A 23,294-nucleotide genomic window follows, 5' to 3' on the forward strand; every position below is an offset into this window, starting at 1 on the left:
AGACAAGAGTTTAGATAACAAAAGAAATGCCAATGTGTAGCTTCACATGGTCATCAAATATTCTGTGATAAATCTACTTTCATCCCTTCCAAATTATCCCAAAGTCTAGGTAAAACATGGGCTAGACAAAAACTATTCCTTTTAGACCCAAACCTGTCACTTTCTGGATCAATCACATCATATATTCCTTTGTTCTTAAAAAAATGAGAGATTTCGATTAGAAAATCTTCTCCTGGACTAATATTTTACCCTAAAATGGTATTTCATAGCTAAATTTGTGAAATCTTATAATTTGTATTCAGAAACCAGTAACACGATTATAACGATGTACATATGTTTAACCCTCCTTGAGAAGAAAAACTAAAAACCTCCAAAATTATGAACTCTACCATCATACATTCCAACAAATATATATGTATATTTTTTTTACTAAATCAAATACAGGAGTCAAAGAGGCTGTAAACCATGCAACATTGTCTTTTATTATGTATGGCTTTTAAAAATTATTTCCTCAATCTCTCCATACATAGGCAAAAGGAAGTATATTGTTTAACCTACAGAACTGGGAAATATTGACCACTGCCTAGAGGAGGGAAAATCAACCCTAAAACAAGCTTAACCAGGAGGCCAATTCATCTGCCGACCTCCAAGAACATGGAGATGAACATGATAGACAGACTGTCCCCCATCTGAACCTTCATTCACCACCATTCGATAACCCTTCTTCAGGCCCAAATCAGCAGCACATTTCTTGCCAACAATCATTAAATGTCCAAGAAGCTGGAAAAGAAAAAAAGTTTCTTAAGCACAGGCAGTTTACAAATTCTTGCCATTAAATAACATACTACCAAGCTGAAATATTAAAAGGCCATCAAGTTGAAACATATCCCTCTGGGCAAATATTTGGAAACTCTTAATACTATTACAACACAATTTATAATTAAAAACCCATTAAGATTCGATATTTACTCATTACTAATTCCAATAAACAAATTAGACATAAATCTCCTCAATTAAAACAATTTTAAAATCATTTTCCAAGTGGGTATTTAAATGTTCTTAATAGGGCACCTGGGTGGCTCAGTCGTTAAGCATCTGCCTTTGGCTCAAGTCATGATCCAGGGTCCAGGGATCGAGCCCTGCATTGGGCTCCATGCTCTGCGGGAAGCCTGCTTCTCCCTCTCCCACTTCCCCTGCTTGTGTTCCTTCTCTCACTATGTATCTCTCTATTAAGTAAAGAAATAAAATCTTTAAAAAAAAAAAAAAAAAAAGGAATCCCAGGACTGAATCCGCTTTTTCCTCTGCCCCTCTCCACTCTCGTGCTCTCTCACTCTCTCATTCTCAATTAATAAATAAAATCTTAAAAAAAAAAAAAGATTTAAATGTTATTTATTTTTTTTTAAAGATTTTATTTTATTAATTTGACAGAGAAAAATCACAAGTAGACGGAGAGGCAGCCAGAGAGAGAGAGAGAAGCAGGCTCTCTGCTGAGCAGAGAGCCCGATGCAGGACTCGATCCCAGGACTCCGAGATCATGACCAGAGGCTTAACCCACTGAGCCACCCAGGCGCCCCAGATTTAAATGTTATTAATAAAGCAAGATGTATCTTGCTTTCTTATACTAGAAAAGTACATCAATCAGGGTAAGTTTGGTTAAGCTGGGGTAACAAACCACCCTAAAATACTGGTTTATAACAAAGATACACTTCTTGTGCTTACTACATGCTCATCACAAATTGATTAGGCTCTAAATTCTTCATCTTTTTCACTTTGAAACCCAGACTGATGGAGTAGTTTGTGTATGACTAGAGTGGCAGTGGAAAGAGAGAACTTGACAAACCAGTTGCTCGTCTCTTATAGTTTTTATATAAGATGTGTCACTCCTGCTTACACTTCCTGGCCAAATCAAGTCACATGACCAGGCCTGACATCAATAAGGCACGAAGTGTTAAAGCACCCCTGAAGAAGAGGAGCCAGTATTTATAAACAATTATACCACAAGGAGTATTAGGAAAATATTTAATTGAGGCCTAGACATCTGGCAAAACCAAGTAGTGATTTTTCTTTTCTCTAATGGCATTAATAGAAAAAAAATTGATAGAAAACATCAGGGCCCCTGGGTGGCTCCGTTAAGCAACTGCCTTCAGCTCAGGTCATGATCCCAGACTCCTGGGAATGAGCCCCACATTGGCCTCCCTGCTCTGCAGGAAAGCCTGCTTCCTCTCCCTCTGCCTGCCACTCCCTCTCCTTGTTCTCTCTCCCTCTGTCAAATTTTTTTTAAATCTAAAACAAAAACAAAACAAACAAAACCCCCACATCATCCCCTGTATGATGTACTGTTTCTTTATTGAGGAAAAATGAGTCTCACCAACTACTGCTTGTAAGGAACCATTTTAAGAATTGGTGATGATGGATGTTCACTTGACTATGGTGGTCATCTCATAATATACATATATCAAACCATTATGCTGTACACCTAAAGCTAACATAATGTTATGTGCCAACTATATCTCAATTTTGAAAAAATCAAACTATTTCTACATTGCACTGACTCCCAAAGGACTGTCTGGTTATTTCCCTCAATAATTCCCTCAGGAAAATAAAAATATGACCTCACTTTCTGGTAAAAATTTAGTCTCCCAAATTTTAAAAAAAAAAAAAGGCAGGAAAATAAATTGTGTTGGTAAATTTACTTACACTTTCATCATCATCTTCTGCTACAGAAATCTGGGATATATGTTTCTTGGGTATCACCAGAAAATGAGTTGGTGCTTGAGGGGAAATGTCATGGAAAGCAAGACACTAAAGAAAAGGGGAGGAAAAAATCTGTTTTAGTGTATCATCTTCTAGGCTAAATTTATTCTTTCACACTAGCCCCATGGGAGGAACTGTAGTAGATGCTAAGTAACCAGAAGTGTACACAATACATGTGATCCCACGGCTATTTTCATAGAATTTAGTCTAATGGGAAGGCTGACCTTAAACAAATAAAGGTATAATTAAGGTACGATCTTACCTACATGTTACAAAGGAAAAGTAAAGAGTGAAATAAATGATTTTCAAAGGAAAAAAAAAAAACAATTTTGATTGGGGGTTCACAGACAAATCACTCTGAGGTAGGGACATTTAAGTGAAATAGAAATTAAGCATGCTAATCCTTGTCTACCTTTTCAATTTGATCTCATACAACTCTTCCTGATCATATCACAGTGTCTTTCATCTCTCTCCAAACTCCCAGGCTTTTTTCAAAGGTCCTTCCCTCTACTGCAATGGTCCTCTACCCCCTCAAGCCCAATTTCTGTCTAACTTAACCTGACATCCATTCCTCAGCAACCAGCATATATAAGATTTCTGAAAGAAATCAGATTTCTCTTTCCACCTTCCCTACGTTAGGAGTGCTGATTGTGCAGTTTCCTGGGTTTTTTCCTTTACTGCAGTGATCAGCTTAGTAATTATGTATTTGTCTGATATTTTGACTAATACCTATTTCTTCCCATCTTACTCAACTGTTTGCCTTTTGTCTTTTGTAGAAATGAAGTTAATGAAGCATTTAGACAAATTACATATCGCATGAATATATTTTTATCTCTTGTTCTCTACTAAAGGTGGAAGCTGCTTATATAGAACCCTCCCTGCTAAACGGTCTCAAGACTAATTCTATTTAGTACTCCACACAAAATGCTGTATCACTTAGACTGCTTCATGCAGTCATACTCTTGGGTCTTAGGTGGTTCAAACATCAGAATTTCAATTGTCATTTATAAAAAGCAAGTGAAAATACTTAAAAATACGCATTTTCTAGAGCAAAAGAACTTCCCTGCTAGTAACAAATAAAGCCATCAAAATTCACCTAGAAGAATCTAATTAAATCTCAGATAACATTTTGAATCTAAGAACGCTACTAGTAGAGTAAAACCAGTGTTTCCCATATATTCCATATTTCTTAAAATTAATTTAACAGTTAATTTGTCTAAATCGCCCAATCTCCTGCCCATCGTCATCTGAGGTCCAAACCCATAAATACAACTCGCTCAGTAAGTATTTTACACAAGATGTCACATCTACTTGGTCCTCCTAAAACAGAATTTCACCTACGAGGAAGTCAACAAAAACGTGCGTAGTCCCCTGGCATAAAACTGCTTCCTGCCAAATAGGAAAGCAAACTTTGCTACCGCGCGGGGCCAAGGGAAAGCAAATTCCAAAAGGCGACCCACCCCCTCCGCCAGAGTCCGCAGCCGGAAAGGGATGGGGGTGGGGTGGGGTTGACTAGCAGGCCCTGGCGGAGGCGGACCTTTGGCCCAGCGCGTCCGCACGCGCCCACCCCCCCCCCCCCCCGCGCCCCGCCGTTCCCTCCAAAGCTGCAGGCCCCCGTCCGTCTCACACAAAGTGGAGCGGACTGGCGCCCGGGAAAGCCCAGGCGGGTAGGCTGTGCGCGGGAGATCGCGGAGATTGGGCCCCAGTCAGGGCGCGATCGGATTTCTCCCTGTCAGGCAGAGCGCTGGCGAGATTGTGAGATTCCTGACACGGGCGAGGTACGAGGCAGAGGCGGAGCCGGGGGGCGCCCACGCCGAGGAGCCAGCGCGTCCCCCACACGCGCCCGGACCCCGAAGTGTTGGCCCCGCAGGCGCCCGGCAGCCTGACCCGCGCCCCGGGCTGATAACGCGTAACCGGAGCGCCGGCACGCGCCGGCAGGCGGCCTCGGAGCGGCCGCGGCCCTGCCCGCTGGCTGGGGGCCCGCGGCAGAGGCCCCGCGGGGCGGCCGAGTCCCTTCCCTTCGCGTCGCCGACCGATTCTTTCCCTTTCGGCCGCGGGAAACCCGCGTGTTCAAGGGAGACTGCCCTTGCCTCAGCCCTCCAGGGAGGCCACGTCCCGTGTCTACCTGATCATCCTCAAAAATGATTTTGGCTGGGATTTCCTTGCGAATGATCTTCCCGAAGATTGTGTCGCCACCAGGCCGCGCGGCCTGAGCCTTGGCGATCTCATCTGCCATTTCGGCCTCCCTCCCGCGCGGCCGCCCCAGGCAGAAGCTCGAGAGGAGGGAGGAGCCGGGACAGCGGGCAGAGGGCGGGCGTGCACAGCCAAGCCTGCGCGGGGACCGCTGCTCGGGCGTCCGGGCTGGCCTTGCGCGTGCGCACTGGCGACCTGCGCTCAAAGCGCAGAGCGCGCGCAGGAGTTTCCAAGAACCGCGGGGGAGCCTTGGCTGAAGAGAGGTTCCTGATTGGGACTCTAGAGAGGAACGCCGAGGTCTTTTTTTTTTTTCTTTCTCTCTTTTTTTCTTTCTTTAGTGTGTCTTGGTGAGTGGAGTTACTGTATACGTCCTTCTTCACTTGCTTTATGGACCCTTGTGGGAATAATTAGATACTGTAACTGAAAAGATTTGATAATCCAGGCAGTGCTGGTCGTGTTTGCTGTCTGAGACACCCTAACAATTTCTCAGCTGCAAGAGGTCTTAATTACAGTATGTAAGCCCTCCTTGTACCAGGATATGTCTCCCTCTAGCAGTGGTTCTCACTGCACATTAAAATCACTTGGGGGACTTTTGAAAAATCCTCTTGAATCTGGCCAAACTCTTGATCAATCCAAATTGGACTCCAGGGTAGGGACCCAAGCAACCCGACTTTGTAAATCTCCCTCCACTGGGCAAACTTCTTCCCGGAAGTAATCAGCATAATGTAACATGTCCCACCTTAAAGGAAGAACACCTTCCTTGAATACCCCTTCATATCTTTAATGCTTCTTAAAACTTTTATTTATTGTGTCTACTTTCTCATCTTTTAACCATTCCCCTCTTGTCAATATTGTTAAGGACCTCCATTTAACAAAATTCTGTGCACATTTCCGTTTCTTATCTTAGTAGACCTCTTGGCATTATTTTCTGTTGTTGATCATTTCCTTTCTTTTTTTTTTTTTTCTTGAAGATTTTATTTATTTGAGAGACACAGTAAGAGAGGGAACACAAGCAGGGGGAGTGGGAGAGGGAGAATCGGGCTTCCCGCCGGGCAGGGAGCCCGATGCAGGGGCTAGAACCCAGGTCCCTGGGATCATGATCTGAGCCACTCAGGTGCCCCCATTTCCTCTTTTCAATAATAGTTTTCGCTCTCGTGGTCTTTCTTCTATATTCCTTTGAATGCTATTTCTCCTTCACAGTAAGCGTCCAGTTCCAGACTTCTCAATGGGTTCCATTCTTGGCCTTCTTCTCTAGCTAACATTTAATTTCCACATGCCCTTACTAGGAAAAATTAACTATAGCTCCAGGACTATCCCATATGAGAATGTGTACTAGTTTGTCTTGTCCTGTCCTCTGCCAATGAAAATTATTGATTGTGGATCCCTTGAGTCTCAAAAGTGACTCGTTTGCTACTGTCAAAGACATTACTAGGACAATTGGCAAAATCTAAATAATGCCTATCAATTAGATAGTAGCTTTGAAAGTTGTGTTAATTTTCTCAGATAACCACAGCAAAATTGTCAAAATTAGTTTCTCTGGGATGGGGTCTTATAATTTAGGTTTCTAACAGGTTTCCAAGTGATGCATTTGCTGGTTGCCCTGGAATCGTACTTTGAGGCCCACTGCTGTAAGAGACTGTCTTTTTTTTTTTTTTTTTTTTTTTTAAAGAATAAAAAAACCGAAGTATTTAGGAGTATGGGAGTGAGTATCATGTCAGCATCTCACTTTCAAACAGTAAAAAAATACAAAGAAAATGTTCATGTATATAGAGAGAAAAGGATAAAGTAATTGTGGTCAACTGTTAACATTTGGGGAATCCTAGTGCTGCAGCATTCTACATCTACCATAATACCATTGACCAAGTTGCACAAGTCAAAAGCCATGAAATCATCCTAACTCTTTTTATTCTTGGCAATACAGATCATGAATCCAATCATTTTTTTTTCACCTCTTCTACTACACCACCCTAATCCAAGCCACTGTCATATTTTGCCTGGAGTACTTTGAGAGCCTCCTAGGTAAGTTCTGCTTCCATTGTAGTCAATTTGCCGTTCAGCACACAAAGTGATTTTTATATAATATAAATTATGATCTCACTCTACTGCTGGTAAGGCATTTCATCACAATATTAATCCTTACCTTGGATTCTAGGGTTCTTTCATGATCAGGCCCATGGCTGCTTCTCCTACTTCATTTCCTTCCATTTCAACCTTATTGACCAGCTTCAACTAAACTGGATATGGTAGGCAGAAGATGCCCATGTCCTAATCTCTGGAGCCTATGATTATGTTACTTTACATGGTAAAAGGGATTTCCAGATGTCATTAAATTAAGGATCTTCTGATGGGTGAGATTCCTGGATTGTCCAGATAGGGCAAATATAGTCATGGAGGCCTTATAAGTGAAAGAGGGATGCAGAAGAAGGAGGAGATATGATGGTGGAAGGAGAGGTGACAGTCAAAGATTGAAGATCCTCTACTGTTGGCTTTCAAGATAGAAGGGACCACAAACAGGTAATGTTCTGGAAGTCAGGAGTCTGAATTTCAGTGGGCTGAAATCATGTGTTAATAGGGCTGCATTCCTTCTAGAGGCTCTAGGGAAGAACATTTCCCTTACCTTACCTTCTAGAAGCTACCTGCATTTCTTGGGTTGAGGCCCCTTCCTCTATCTTCAGAACCAGCAATAGGGCATCTTCAAACCTCTCCCTGACTCTGCTTCCTTCTTCCACTTATAAGGATCCTTGAGATTACATTGGGCCCACCAGACAATCCATCTCAAAAGCCTTAATTTAATCACATCTGCAAAGTCCTTTTTGTCATATAAGGTAACATATTCAAAAATTCCTAGGATTTAAACAAGGACATCTTTGGAGGCCTTAATTCTGCCTACTTAAAGCTCCATGAACTTATTTGAGGAATAAATTGGAATTCTTGTTTAGTTCTGATCTGACACTTTTGAGATGTTAACAAACCAGGACATATTCCTAGAATAAGCAAAATTATTATGTCATTTATGGAACAGCTGAAGGAACCATACAGATTTATCTAAAAGAAGAGAAGCTCCAGTATTGAACTGATTTTGGCCCTGTGCGAACTTTATTTTCAAGTATTGGGAGATACGGGGTTTTGGTTAACTGAATACAGGACCCTAGTTAGCCTGAAATTATAACAATAAACTATGAATATTCAGGAAATTGGGCAATGATTCTAAGCTGGAAATGAAAATAAGTATGTTTTGATCATTCTTAAAAAATTAGAGGGCTCCATCATGCAATGTCACAAGATCATCTATTGTTTCCTATATAAAAGACAGTACCGAGTATATTTGGTTTAATTGCTTGGTTATGTTAAACATTCATCTGCAAATCTAATGAGTTACAATTTAAGAAGGCACCTATTATCTTGCTAGTCTGATGACTTGCATTATTTTTTAAAATGACATAATTCACAGAGGAGGAAAAAAGTCTTTACATCTTTTGCTTCAAATCATTCATTTCTAGTAAAAAGAAATTTTACCTGAAAATTAACCTGAAAGGCTGTGACATAGGGAAGGCAAACAACAATTATGCGATGAGGGAAAGGTTGAGATTTTTCTTGAAGTTTACAAGGTCCTAAATTAAAATGTACTTAAATAACATTTCTGTCTGCTTGACCAGCAAAACCAAAGAGTAGGGTAAGGTGAGTGAGCAGGATGTGCAGAGGGTAAGATTAGGTCAGGCATAGGGATTTGTGTCCCAAACCTTTATTTATCAGCAGTATGTTTTTTTGTTTTGTTTTGTTTTGTTTTGTTTTAAGAATCACTTATTTTAGAGAAAGTGTGCAGGGGAGCACCTGAGCAAGGGGAGAGGCAGAGGGAGAGGGATGAAAGAAGCTACTCCCAGCTGAGGGTGGAGCGGAAGGGAGGGGAGGGTTCAATCTCACTACCCAAAGATCAAGACCTAATCTGAAATCAAGGGTTGCCAGTGTAACAGACTGAGTCACCTGGCACCCCTCTAGCCTGTGGTCTTGAGCAAAGTAACTCTGCCTCGCCTTTTCCGGGAATTAATTGAGAGAAAGTACAAATAGCACTTTGGGAAGCCAGAATTCCAATCAACGGCAGCTATATTTGTTAGGACTTGGCTCTTACGCACTTTCACAAGGAGACAGTCGCGATTGGGAATCATTAACATAAAGGTTCTTTATTACATAACCCCAACGTCCAAGCAAGAAGTAATAACGTAGAAACATCGAAGCCATCCAATAAATAACCCACTCTCCTCACCTGTCTCATAAGAGACCGGAAGTGACTTTGCCCCTAACTAACATGGCGTCCAGGTAATTTCCGTCCTCCTCCTCTCTGGTGTTTGGGCTCGGCGGCTTCTCCCGGTCGTAACCCGCTGCAGCCATTTAGCAAACTTGTCTCCGGTGTCTCACTGTGGAGGGCGGGGCTACAAAGGGGAATCTGAGCGGTGATTGGTTGCGTCACATTAGGAACATGACTTCAGTCCACGCGGGCAGTGATTGGTTGCCGAGAGGCGGGGGCGACTTGATCGCCGGAGCTGTTTGCGCCGCGGTGAGGAGAGACATGGGTCAGGCGACCAAGGTGACAGGGCCCAGGGAGGGTTTGGGTTTGTTGCCTACGGGGAGGGAAAGCGAGCAGCCTTTTGCAGGTTGTCTGGAATTTCAGTAGGTGTGGGTTCAGAACCCTTCACGGAGCTCGTGAACTTTGCCCCTGAGGAGCCCAGTGACCACCTGCGAAGGGCGGTGGAGGATTTGTGCTGGTGCGAGGAGGGAGGGTGGCACCGTGTTTCCCTACTCCTCTCGTGGGGTACCAAAGTATGTGTTCGTACCTCGTGCAAGTTTCTGCCCCCGTTTCATCCCCACACCGAGTGTTTGAGGGACCTTTTTCACATGGTTGAGAGGTAGACGAGACGCCAAAGGCAGCTCTGCACTGGAACCATCTACTGAGTGAAAGGTCCGACGAGGTGGCGTTTAGTCGGATAACCGGAAGGTACCCCCAAAGTATGGCAGCCGAGGAAACTGAATCCTGGCGGAATCACTTGCCAAAAATCAACACCAACGGAGACAGAGCAGAGACGCATGAGACCTGAGTGCTCGGAATAAGCTTGGGAAGTGATGGTCCCGCCGGGTGCTTCCCTGAGGAACTGGTGTCCGACTGATTTCTTGTCAAACTGATGCACGTTCCTGGCTGGCGCACACTTCTTAGGAGCTAGCCATCCCTAGTCTCTGTCACTGGCTGCAGTATAAGCGTGGAAGCGGGGAAAAGGCCTGTTCCAGTAGAGTGAGGAAAGGCAGTGTTTGTGGTTGGTCAGTAATAAGGCACCACCAAGCGGTGCCTCCTGTACAACTGACTTTGGTGTTCGCAGTACATTTTAGTATATGTCACAGCATCAGTAGAAACAGTTGTAAAGAGTTATTCAGCTAATTTATTGAGTATCTATAATAGCTATCAGTAATACCTTACAGCCAACATTTAGCCTGACCTGTCTAGGCATAGTGGATGCACCTTTGACTTCATAAAGAAATTTAGCAGGGAGGGGATTTTGAATTGAAAATACAGTGTATTTTGTGAGCTTATAGCTGGGATTTAGAGGGATGCAAATAATAATAATAATAATATCTTGGGATGTCTGGGTCGCTGAGTCAGTTGAGCATCCTGCTTTTATCTCAACTTAGGCCTTGATGTCAGTATCTTGAGTTGGAGCCCTGTGGTTGGGCTCCACACTGGGCATGAAGCCTATTTAAAAAAAAAAAAAAAAAATTAAAGGGTGCCTGGGTGGCTCAGTGGGTTAAAGCCTCTGCCTTCAGCTCAGGTCATGATCTCAGGGTCCTGGGATCGAGTCCCGCATCAGGCTCTCTGCTCAGCAGGGAGCCTGCTTCCTCTTCTCTCTCTGCCTGCCTTTTTGTCTACTTGTGATCTTTCTCTATCAAATAAATAAATAAAATATCCTAAAAAAATGGGAAAAAAAAGTCTTTAATAGAATTGAAAGTTAAGACCTGAAGTTTGATTAGAAATTAGCTAAAAGAGGGTGCCTGGATGGCTCAGTTGGTTAAGCCGCTGCCTTCTGCTCAAGTCATGATCCCAGGGTCCTGGATTCGAGTCCTACATCGCAGTCCCCTGGCTCTGCAGGGAGCTTGCTTCTTCTCCCTCTCTCTGCCACTCCCACTGCTTTTGCATGCCCACACTCTCTCTGAAATAAATAAATAAAATCTTTTAAAAAGAAAAAATAAACTAGCTGGAAGAGAGGAAAAAAATATTTCAGAAAGAGGAAGAAGTAAATGGAAAGTCCTTGAAGTGGGATGTTGCTTGCAAAACTTGAATTCAAAAGTAATTAAATAAGATTCATTCCAGAAACACTTTTGGGGAGCCCTGCTATGTATAGAAGATACTTATGGTAAGTGTAAAGGATACGTAGCCTTTGAGGAGGTATGGGACCACAGCGAATATGTATTTGATTCACATACTATGCAGTAAGTGCCCAATGCTGTGGATGTTCTCAGGAAGGGCATGTAACCCAGACTTAGAAGAGATAGAAAAGTAATAACTATCTAAAGTGAAACCTAGTTCAGAAATTTCCCATACACCCCTAATATTAACCCATTATGTAAGAAAATTGAGACAAAAAGCCTGAGTAACTTGTCCGTGCTACAATAAGTGGCAGTGTCCTGTTCCAACTGATCTGTAGAGAATCCACTTTCCAAATGCATTACCTAAATTATCCAATTAGTATAAGTAAATGAGGAAGAGAAGATAATCTGTGACCTTACTTTCTGCATTTAATAAAAATTTATTAACTCCAAGGTGATTTTAGCTCTTATAGCTCCAAGACAGTATTGATGACATTTTCCTTTTCTTATACTAGTTCTCTTGTTTTAAGTTTTTATTTAAATGCCAATTAACCTACAGTGTAATATTAGTTTTAGGTGTATACTATAGTGATTCAACACTTCCATACAACACCTGCAATCCTTAATCCCTGTCACCTGTTTAATCCATCCCCACTCTGGTAACCATTAGTTTGTTCCTTATACTTAAAGAGTCTCTTAGTTTGCTTCTCCCTTTTTTTCCCCCTTTTCTAATTTTTTTCTTTCTTAAATTCCACATATGAGTGAAATCATATGGTATTTGTCTTTCTCTGTTTTATTTTGCTTAGCATAATACTTTCTGGCTCCATCCACATCATTGCAAATGGCAAAATTTCATTCTTTTATGGCTGAACAATACTCCATTGTATATTTATGTCACTTCTTTATCCATTCATCAGTCAATGGACATTTGAGCTGTTTCCATAATTTTGCTATTGTAAGTAATTTTGCTGTAAACATCAGGATGCATGTTACCCTTTGAATTAATGTATTTGAATTCTGTGGGTAAATACCTAGTATTGCAGTTGCTGGATCATAGGATAATTCTATTTTTAACTTTTTGAGGAACCTCCACACTGTTTTCCAGAGTGGCTGTACCACTTTGCATTCCTACCAGCTGTGCAAGAGGGTTCCTCTTCCACATCCTCACCGATATCTGTTATTTCTTTTGTTTTTGAGTTTAGCCATTCTGATAGGTATGAGGTGGTATCTCATGTAGTTTTGATTTGCATTTCTCTGATGATGAGTAATGTTGAGTGTCTTTTCATGTGTTTGTTGACTATCTGTATATGTCTTCTTTGGAAAGATGTCTATTCATGTCGTCTACCCTTTTTTAAACTGGATTATTCATTTTATGGGTGTTGATTATTCATTTTATGGGTTTTATAAGTTCTTTGTATATTTTGGGTACTACATCCTTATCAGATATGTCATTTGCCAATATCTTTTTCCATTCTTCCTTTTAGTTTTGTTGATTGTTTTCTTTGCTGTGCAAAAGCTATTGTGATGTACTCCCAATTGTTTAATTATACTTTTGCTTCCCTTGACTCAGGAGACATATCTAGAAGTTGCTACAGCTAATGTAAAAGAGGTGACTGCCTGTGTTCTCTTCTAGGATTTTCATGGTATCATGTTTCATATTAAGGTCCTTAATCCATTTTGAATTTATTTTTGTGTACACTAGTTCTTAAATTAGGGATACTGGCTGGTTTGTTAATGAAATTAGTTTTTTCCCTGGAGAAACACGTAAAATGATTAGATTTACTTAACTTTCCACTTTGCTTTTAATCCCAGGTAACTTGTCTTCTACCACTCTTGTAATACTAAACTGCCTGGGTTTCTATGATATTCTATTACCTTTGAAGTCCATATTTCTACAATCTTTTCAAGGCAGTCTCAAAATTCTTTCAGTCTCTACACATTTCAATTTCAAAGCCACTTACATATTTTTGGGTACTCATTATAGCAGTACCCCACTTCCCAATACTAACATCTGTATTAGTTTTCAATGGCTGTTCTAACAATGTACCACAAACTAGGTGGCTTAAAGCAACAGAAAGATATTGTCTCCACAATTCTAGAGCTAGACGTCTGAAATGAAGGTGCCAGCAGGGCCATGCATCCTCTGAAACTGGGTAGAATCCTTACTTCTATTTGATGTATTGATGCTAGCCATCAATCCTTGATGTTCATTGGCTTGTTGGCTTACTCTTGGATCACTCTGATCTCTGCCTCCATCTTCACATGGCATTCTGTGTGTCTCTGTTCACATGGCATTTCCTCCTTCTTTTAAGGATACCAGTCATATTGTATTATAGCCCACTTTAATGACCTCATCTTAACTTAATTCATCTGCAAAGACCCTATTTCCAAATAAAGTCACATTTTACAAGTACTAGGAATTAAGATTTAAGTATGTCCTGTGGAGGAACACAATTCAAGCTATAACAGGTATTTCTGAATTTATAGAAGTTTGAGTCATTTCTCCTTTTTGACTGTTGTGAATAGTGCTGCTATGATTGTTTATGTCCAAGTTTTTGTGTAGACCTATGCTTTCATTTCTGTCGGCTGTGTGTCTTAAGTGTCGAATTGCTAGATCAGGTGATAACATTATGTTTGACTTTTTGAGCAACTGGCAAACTGTTTTCCAAACAAGTTACAACATTTTATATTCCCACCAGTAATGTAAAAGAGTTTCAGTTTCCCCACATTCTCGCCAATACTCCTTACTGATTTTCTTTTTCGTTACAGCCATTCTGCTTGGCTTAAGTTTATTTCACTGAGATTTAGATTTCTATTTCCCAGATGCCAAATCATATTGAGCATCTTTTTATGGCCTTGATGACCATTTGTCTATCTTTAGTGAAATGTCTATTGAAATCCTTTTTCTATGTTTTTATTGTAGAGTTATAAAAGTTCTTTAATTGTTCCAAATAACAGCCCCTTACCACATATATGGTATGGAAATATTTTCTTCTGTTTAGGGCTTGTCTTTTCTCTTTTCTGATAATGTCTTTTCCCTTTCTCTTTCTAAAGCAATTTTTTTTTTTTTTTAGTTTTCATGAAGCTGATAAATGTGTAAGGTTTAAAATATCGAAGTGTTATAAACAGAAACCAATAGGTGTGTACTTCCTTCTACATACTCCCAATTCTGCTCCCCAGGGATAAGTGCTTTTAATCATTTTAGCTATTCTTACATTTACCTCCCTGTTTCTAAAGAATATATTTAAACTGCTATTCGTTTTTTTTTCTTTTGAGAGATACTGTTTACTAACTTTTAACAATACAAGTTGATGACTAAGCTCGCCATTTTAACTTAGTCCTCTCATTTACAAATTTTGGTTAATTAGTTTTCATTTTTTTTTTAAGCTACTATGACTGTATAAAATTGTCCACAGCGGAGTCTTCTAATATATGATTACATTGCTTTTTTTTTCTAATTGTGTTTTTCTTGGAATTAATAACCGTGTTTTTATTATCATTGGTTAGTTTCCTACTTACCTGTTCCCAAAATCAGTTATCAGTTTGGTTTTTTCCTGGGAACATTTTTTCTGGAGTAGTTCAAACTTCTGCTGTAGTCTAGACTAGTTGCTTTGTGGGCCGGCCACACAGATGCTGACCTGTATTTGTCCTTCACCTTCTTTGTGTTGGTTCACCCTTCTCACTGGTTCCCATGTTTTTCTTTTATAGTTCATCCCCTTGTTGTGGAACACACTCTTTTATAGCTTTACAAGGAAGGATATGGCAGATAAAATACGTTGTATTTTCAAAACGTCTCTTTGCCTTTGCAGTTAAATGATAATCTGGCTATGTATGGTATTCTTTTTTTTTTTTTTTTTTAAGATTTTATTTATTTGACAGAGATCACAGGTAGACAGAGAGGCAGGCAGAGAGAGAGAGAGGAGGAAGCAGGCTCCCCATTGAGCAGAGAGCCCCATGCAGGGCTCAAATCCCAGGACCCCGGGATCATGACCTGAGCCGAAGTCAGAGGCTTTAACTGACTGAGCCACCCAGGTGCCCCTATGTATGGTATTCTAAGCTGGACTTTTTTTTGGTTTTTTTTTTGGTGGGCAGCAAAGTTTATTAAGTGATAGTAAAGTGATAGTACAGAGCTCCTAAAGAGGAAGGGGACCGGAGAGAATTGCTTTGGACATTTTTTTTTTAACTTGAAAATTTTACACCATTGTCTTCTCACAGTAATACTGTTTAGAAGGCAGGTGTCATTCTGATTTTCTATCCTTTTTATGTAAACTGTTTATCTTTGAATTTTTTTTTTATTATCATTGTTCTGAACCTATATCATGATGTACTATGGTATGGGTTTTGTGTTGGGCACTTGGAGCTTTTTCAGTCAAGCAGCTGATTAACCTTACTTGGTGACATTTTCTTAATTTTTCCCCTTTTTAATTTATTTTGTCTGTTTTCTCTGCCCTTTTTTTTAAAGATTTATTTGTTTGAGAGAGAGATGGTGAAGGGTTGAGAGAGAATCTTAAGCAGACTCCACACCAAGAGCAAACGCTAATGCAGGGCTCCGTCCCAGAGCCCTGAGATCATGACCTGAGCCAAAATTAATAGTCAGACACTTAACCAACTAAGGGACCCAGGGGCCCCTCTGTTCTTTCTTGTTGGAAATCCTGGGTGGTTTTTTTTTGTTTGTTTTATTTTTGTTTTTTAAAGATTTTATTTACTTATTTGACAGAGATCACAGGTAGGCAGAGAGGCAGGCAGAGAGAGAGGAGGAATCAGGCTCCCTGCTGAGGAGAGAGCCCGATATGGGGGCTCAATCCCAGAACCCTGAGATCATGATCCGACCCGAAGGCAGAGGCTTTAACCCGCTGAGCCACCTAGGCACCCCTGGAAATCCTGTTAATGTAATCGTTGGTTCACTTAGAGGACTCCCTTAATTGTGTTTTCTCTCCTCAATTTCTGAGTTTTTATTTTACTTCTCAGCTGTTTTTTCTATCCTTAATATTTGCTATCACTCATTTGTTACCTGAACACCTTGGGTGTTTTCTGAATGTTCCTTTTTTAATTCACTGTGACTTCTTTTTGTTGTTATTCCATCTTTGCAGTCACTTAAGTTTCTGAAGAAGTTTGTTGTGGTGTTGGTTTTTGTTTTGTTGTATTTTTATGTTTTCTGCTTCATGTTTCCTGTTTCTGCTTTGGTGTCTGCCTTTGATGTTATAGGTTTTCTAATATATGTAAATACCTAAAACAATGGCTAGCACACAGAGTATACTTAGTAAATAAATATTAGATATTTTATCTAGTGAGTGAATTGGAGGAAAGGAGGAAATAGTGGTAGAGTGTCTAAGTGATCTAAGCAAGAGATGGGAGGGTCTGAACTTAAATAATTTTCAGGAATGGAGAATATCAAAACATTAGAGAGACATTCCTAAAATTTTCACATGAAGCGTAATATAGATTAAAAGAATTGCCTAGAGATTTCCAGCTTGAGAAACTCAGTGTCTTCTGTTTCTGAAATTGAAAAGACAGGAGAAGGCGCCTGGGTGGCTCAGTGGGTTAAGCCGCTCAGGTCATGATCTCAGGGTCCTGGGATCGAGTCCCACATCGGGCTCTCTGCTCGGCAGGGGGCCTGCTTCCCTTCCTCTCTCTCTGTGATCTCTTCCCTTCCTCTCTCCTACTGTGATCTCTCTCTGTCAAATAAATAAATAAAATCTTTAAAAAAAAAAAGAAAGAAAAGAAAAGACAGGAGAAAAAACAATAAAACAATACTGGGTGATCAATACTGAGTACTTTTTAAACTTGAGAAGTGTGAGGTAGGCTTGGCCTAACACTAAGGCCTCTACACAGTCTGTCTTCTACCAAATGTCAGGCTCTTCTCTCTGTTTTTTTAACATAGTCTTAGAATATTCATAAGTCTCAGCGTTCCACTTCTTTGGGAAATCACAATTATACTTTCCTAAATTATCTGAAACATCTTCCTTCTGGGCTCTCTTAAGATGTAGTAAGTCCATGAGTTTGTATAAATGTGTATAAAACTTTAAAAGCAGTTGAAGGTCTCAACATGGTAAGAAAAGTGAGAACGAATACATACCAGACTAATAAAGTTACTCTAGCAGACTGGTTTTGGCAGGAGGATTATTAACTTTTTAACCATACTTGGTTTTTCCCAAAGAACTTGGTATTTTTAGGGCACCTGGGTGGCTCAGTGGGTTGGGCCTCTGCCTTCAGCTTGGGTTGTGATCTCAGGGTCCTGGGGTCGAGCCCCACATCGGGCTCTCTGCTTGGCAGGGAGCCTGCTTCCCTCTCTCTCTCTGCCTGCCTCTCTGCCTATTTGTGATCTCTCTCTATCGAATAAATAAATAAAATCTTCACAAAAAAAAAAAAGAACTTGGTATTTTTGTAAATGTAATTTTTTTTTAATTTAAAGATCAATTAAGAAGGGAAAGTTATTTTGGCAAACCCTGGTTTTCACCAGCTATTTTGAAAAATAATCAAAGTAACAAAAGGTAAAATACTTTGTAATCCTTTTAATTATATAAAATGTAAATTTTCTCTTTTTGAGGTCTGAATTCTAATTTTTTTTTTACAGGTTTTACAGCTCTTTAAAACATTACACAGGACCAGACAACGAGTTTTTAAAAATGATACCAGAGCATTAGAAGGTAGGTTTATTTTCACCACTTTGGAGTAAATCAGTTCTTCACATATCCAAGAGAACTTGTATAGTCAAGACCCAGCTTGGAGAGTGATCTTTGTTATCTCTCCCCTAATGTTGTTATGTTTTATGAACATTGGTTTATATTACACTACTTTGGGGAGTATCTACTTAAATATTTTTAACATCTAGTGTTTATAGAGAACCAGAAAAGATAAAAAATTCAGCACACTCCATTGCTTGTCAAGCCATTAAACTTATTTCTATTATATAATCATATTTTCACACTCCCTAGGAACAGATACTTCCATATTTTTAATTCCTTGTGCCATTCTAGAAGTGATAGCAGCTGTGAAAGAGAATCTGTCCCAAATGTTTTACAAATTTAGTGTTTCACTGTTTTAAGTGGCTTTAATCGTATCTAGAAGTCAGAGTTCTGAAGCTAAAGTTAGGTATTGGTCATGTGCAGTATCTGTTTTCATATATTACTAAAACTCTTTAGGAGGGCACCTAGGTAGTATCCCTACTGTCCCTAGGAATTCAAGTTTTTGTAATTTACCAAGAATAATTTCTTGAATATTAAAGTACATACGTCATATTATATATGCTTTACCAAATTCATGTAATTCTTCCTATATCCCTGTGGGGTAGTTACTGTTAAAACTTATTTTTTCCAATGAGAAAACTGATAAAATGTGAAAGGATTTGACCCACATCATACTAGTGAGAGGTAGAGCTGGGATTTATCCTAAGCAGTTTGGCTCTAAATCCCAAATCTTCAGCACCTTATATTGAAATATATAAAGCATAGAAGAAGGGTTTTCTGGCTGTTCTCCATCAACAGCACTTTAAGTGTTATTAAGTGACATAAGAACAGCTAACATGGTGTAGTTACTAAGCACTTTACATGGGTTGTTCCTTTACATGCTCAAATAACAATAAGGCAGTTGTCAGATTAGACTAAAATTATGCTATAATGATGACAAAGTGCCAGCCAAACCATTTTTATGTATATTTTGGTACTTTGTCTTTATTGAGTGTGTGTGTTTGTGGTTTAACATGTTTGTATATATTGAGTTTTGCCATTTTAAAGCATTTTAAATTTTCAGATTCATAGAAAAAAAGTATTAAATGGGATTCACTAGAATCTGATAGCTAGAGATATGCAAATGAATTGGAGGTATAGAGCAAGAAATGAAAGTATTAATATATTAGAGTGTGTTAGGTTTAATTAAAAATTTGCCAGCCTGTCAAAAGTTTTCCAGGATAGTTTAAAAAAAAAGTCTTATTTTTATAATTAGTTTCACTTGAGGCAAAACTATTTTGACCACTAGTGAAGTAGTCATTCATAATGAATAACATATAAATTCTTGGGACAGGAATTATAAATTAGAAGAGAAATATTTATATATATATTTTTTTCTTTCTCTAGCAGCCAGAATAAAGATAAATGAAGAATTCAAAAGTAATAAAAGTGAAACTTCTCCCAAGAAAATAGAAGAGGTATAGTAATTGAGTCTTTCAATTATGATAAAGCCCTTATACATTTTCTTAGAGAATGATGAAAATAGAGGGTGTATATGAAATAAAAATTATTACTTGATGGTTGAAGGCATCACAATTATAGGTAACCTTCACTTGTTTGGTATGGCTCACCTCTTCAAGGTCATCCTCTACACCCCTAGGACAGCAAGTTGCCAGTGTATAGAACATAGATGTAGCTATGGTCAAAGCAAGAGCAGTTGAACCAACCCAGAAATCCACAGAAATTCTATCTTTATGTAAGGCAAATGAGTAAACCTAAGGAGAGTGAGTATTAGAACTACAGAAGGAATTTCTGTTCATTTAGCTCAAGTAGACTAGCTTTTTTTTTTTTTTAATTCCTAACTCAACAGTGAAAGTTAATCAGCCACAATTTGTGAACTATTCTTGCTTCGCCTTTTGGTCACTTGCTCTAGTTGAAGACAGTCAGTCTACTGACACTGATCTGTGAGCTTCTTAATACTCCCAGTACATGTTCATTTAAAAAAATGCACAATTCCATTTTTGTATAAAATCATGCTGCATATACATACATATTGTCTCTATTTTGAGCCTCTTAAGTGTTTCTGTATCTAACTTCGTATGAATGTAGGAAAAGGACCCTTAGGAGGAAAATAAAAAATGGAAATTTATTTGCAGGAGCAGTTATAATTCCAAGAATTGGTTTGATAAGGAGGAAGCTACAAATAAGAGAAAATCTTCAATGTTTAATAAAATTTCTACATGTTAAATTTTTTTTATAAAAATAAATTTTATAAATTTATTTTGGAGCACCTGGGCGACTCAGTGGGTAAAGCCTCTACCTTTGGCTCGGGTCATGATCTCAGAGTCCTGGGATCAAGCCCCACATCAAGCTCCCTGCTCAATGGAGAGCCTGCTTCCCCCTCTCTGCCTGCTGCTCTGCCTACTTGTGATCAAAAAAATAAATAAAATATTTTTTAAAAATACATTTATTTTTAGTAGAGAAAAATGCTGTTTTTAGAATAGTAAATATCTGAATCAAGTTAATAAGTTAAAATGAGATAGCCTAAATGTTTTTATTCCTCTGATATAAAAAAGAAAGGAAAAGATTTCATTTAACAATCTGGTAGGGCAAATAGGGACCATGTAGTTTTTATTCATGGCAGAAGTTAAGATGACATCATAATCAAGTCATAAGTTGAAGAGAAGTTACAAGATCTATACAAAAGTTTGCATTATTTGCTGGTCAGTAGGCTGATGAATAACAATATGGTAATTATTTTTAAAATTAGAAATCATGATAAAAAATTTTTAAATTGGCATATCTATATCAACTGGGAAATGAACTACAATCTTCTAAATTCCTTTTACTTGTAAAGCACTAATTTAACATAAAGCAGTTTAGAAATGACATATTTGTTATATGCAAATGTATATTTTGTATAATTCTGCATAGATTAAAGCAGAGAGCCCTACGCGGGGCTCGATCCCATGACCTAAGCTGAAGGCAGAGGTTTAACCCACTGAGCCACCCAGGCGCCCCAGGTATCTTTTATACCAGCAGTTCTCTGTTTAGTCTCAAGACCGTTTGCCTTCTTAGAAGTTGAGGACCCCAAAAAGTGCATTTCATGTGGTGTGTCTTTAAATATTTTCCTTAGTAGGAATTGAAATTAAGAGATTTTTGAAATTTGTATTTTTTGTCTAAAAATAATAAACTCATTACATGGTAACAAATACACTGTTTATGGAAAATAACTATTTTCAGGACATTTAGTAAGAAGAGTGAGCACTGTTTTACCATTTTGCAAATCTCTTTAAAGTCTGGCTTAATAGAAAGCAATTCAGTTCTCCTGTCTGCTTCCTCATTCAATTTGGTGCAGTGTATTTTAAGTTAAAATATATGAAGAAAATTCAGCCTCGCACAGATAAGTAGTTGGAAAAGAGTAGGAGTATATAATAGTCTTTTCAAAATAAGTTGTGAATCTGGGCCGTCTGGGTGGCTCTGATTTAGCCTCTACTTTTGGCTCGGGTCATGATCCTGGAGTCCTGGGATTGAGCCCCACATTGGGCTCTCTGCTTGGCAGGGAGCCTGCTTCCTCCTCTCTCGGCCTGCCTCTCTGCCTACTTGTGATCTCTGTCTGTCAAATAAATAAATAAAATCTTTAAAAAAAAAAAAAAAACAAGTTGTGAATATTCTTTTATACTACACCTCAACAAATAGTAAACTTCCTTCAAGGTTAGTTGCATTGTGGAACTCTGTTATCTGTTAGACCAGTGGGTGGAAAGAGGTAGATAGGTAAGTAAGGAGATAGATAGATTTTTTGGTGGGGGGGAGCCCTCCAGGATTCATACAGACCACCTCCTGCTCTTCCTTTCTGATTTCCCCTTATCCCTTATTACTCATCAAGCCTTGTTTCCTGCCTTAGACCTATGAGTCTAAGGTTTAAGTACTTCCAGTGGATGAGGAGACCCATTTTTATTCTTTCTTTCTCCTGCTAAGTCCCTTCTCAGATCTGTTGGGAGTTGAGACTTTGCTCTTCTACCCCTTCTCTATGTCTGTTAATGGCAGCTCCCATCTTTTATTGCTCAGACCAAAAAAACTTGGTGCTCTCTTTCTTGATTGCTGTCTTTCTCTCACACTTATATCCAACCTGTCAACCAATTTTTTTGACTTCAGAATATATCTGGAATTCAACCACTGCTCATCCTCCCCATCATTACCTCCTACTTCAAGCCACCATCATCTTTCACTTGATTGTTACAACAGCCTCCTAGTGGGTCTCACTGCTTCCTCCCTAACCTCCCTACAGTCTATTCTCAATACCTTTAAAGGCTGATTGAGCCTTTTTTTTTTTTTCAAGATTTTATTTATTTGACAGAGATCACAAGTAGCAGAGAGGCAGGCAGAGAGAGAGTTGAGGAAGCAAGCTCCCCTTTGAACAGGGAACCCAATGCAGGGCTCGATCCCAGGACCCTGGGATCATGACCTGAGCCAAAGGCAGAGGCTTTAACCCACTGAGCCACCCAGGCACCCCAGATTGAAACTTTTAAATAAAAAGACATAGGCCATCACTCCTGTATTCACAACCCCCATAGCTTCTCATCCCAAAGCAAAATCTAAAGTCTTTACTGTGAACTATAAGACTGTATCATCTGACATCTGTTGACTTCCACTCAGGTCCCTCCGTCCCTCTTAATTATTACATTCTGAGTGCATTGAGAGCATTTGCATTTACCAAGAACTTTCCTATCTCAGAGCGTTTATGCTTGCTTATTTCTAGAATATTATTCTCCTGCAGGCCCTTAAGCTTTCATTTAGTAGACCAGTAGGTTGAATCTGCCTTTCTCTTTGAATGGATCTTTTACCATGCATGATTTTGTAACATCTTGCACTGTTGATTTGGGAAATAGAAGTTCACCAAGTAATGCATATCTTCTAAATGTTAATGTAATTCAGTATGTAATATTTTAAGATTATATTTATTAATATTAATATCTAATCAGAAAAATCCATAAGCATTGAAAAACTGTCAATGGCAGATACAGTTTCCCTAGAATTCTATTTTTTTCTTGAAAATGTGAATTTTATCATTGTCAGCAAATACAGTTAGTTGTTTTCTTGAAGTAACAGAGTCAACTTGTTCATTTTCAAGAAAATGTTTGCCAAATACCCAAGTATAAATGATCATAGTTCGTCTACTGTTCATTCATATAAAAGTGTATTCCATGGAGAAAGCTTTACTTCTCACAACTTGGTGCAGAGAGCTTTAGTATTATGAAAATCATTTTGACTTCATGGTATCTAAAAGGATCTCAAGGTCCTTCAGGAGTCCACAGCTTTGAGAATCTTTGTTCT

At 39.2% G+C, this 23,294-nt stretch overlaps 2 protein-coding genes across 3 annotated transcripts in view; one reads left to right on the forward strand and one right to left on the reverse strand.

The window, feature by feature from the left end:
* Nucleotides 1-454: 454 nt before the first annotated feature.
* Nucleotides 455-5,108, reverse strand: HINT1 (histidine triad nucleotide binding protein 1). The gene is made up of 3 exons (XM_059417493.1): nucleotides 4,880-5,108; nucleotides 2,698-2,802; nucleotides 455-780 (listed from the first exon to the last, which is right to left on the reverse strand). Exons 1-3 carry the CDS (start codon nucleotides 4,988-4,990, stop codon nucleotides 616-618), a joined length of 381 nt encoding a protein of 126 aa, XP_059273476.1. The 5' UTR covers nucleotides 4,991-5,108; the 3' UTR covers nucleotides 455-615.
* Nucleotides 5,109-9,400: 4,292 nt separating this feature from the next.
* The window catches only part of LYRM7 (LYR motif containing 7), a 38,560-nt gene continuing 24,666 nt past the window's right edge, over nucleotides 9,401-23,294 (forward strand). Inside the window, exons 1-3 of one of the 2 annotated variants that reach the window (XM_059417492.1) lie at nucleotides 9,401-9,499; nucleotides 17,870-17,942; nucleotides 19,368-19,438. In XM_059417492.1, the coding sequence (XP_059273475.1) occupies nucleotides 9,422-9,499; nucleotides 17,870-17,942; nucleotides 19,368-19,438 (222 nt within the window). In that variant the 5' untranslated portion in view covers nucleotides 9,401-9,421. Of the gene's footprint in view, nucleotides 9,530-17,869; nucleotides 17,943-19,367; nucleotides 19,439-23,294 lie in introns of both variants that reach the window. The other variant, XM_059417491.1, reaches the window with a different exon arrangement.

This window comes from Mustela nigripes, chromosome 12 (assembly GCF_022355385.1).
Source record: "Mustela nigripes isolate SB6536 chromosome 12, MUSNIG.SB6536, whole genome shotgun sequence".
In the NCBI taxonomy this organism is placed as follows: Eukaryota; Metazoa; Chordata; class Mammalia; order Carnivora; family Mustelidae; genus Mustela; species Mustela nigripes.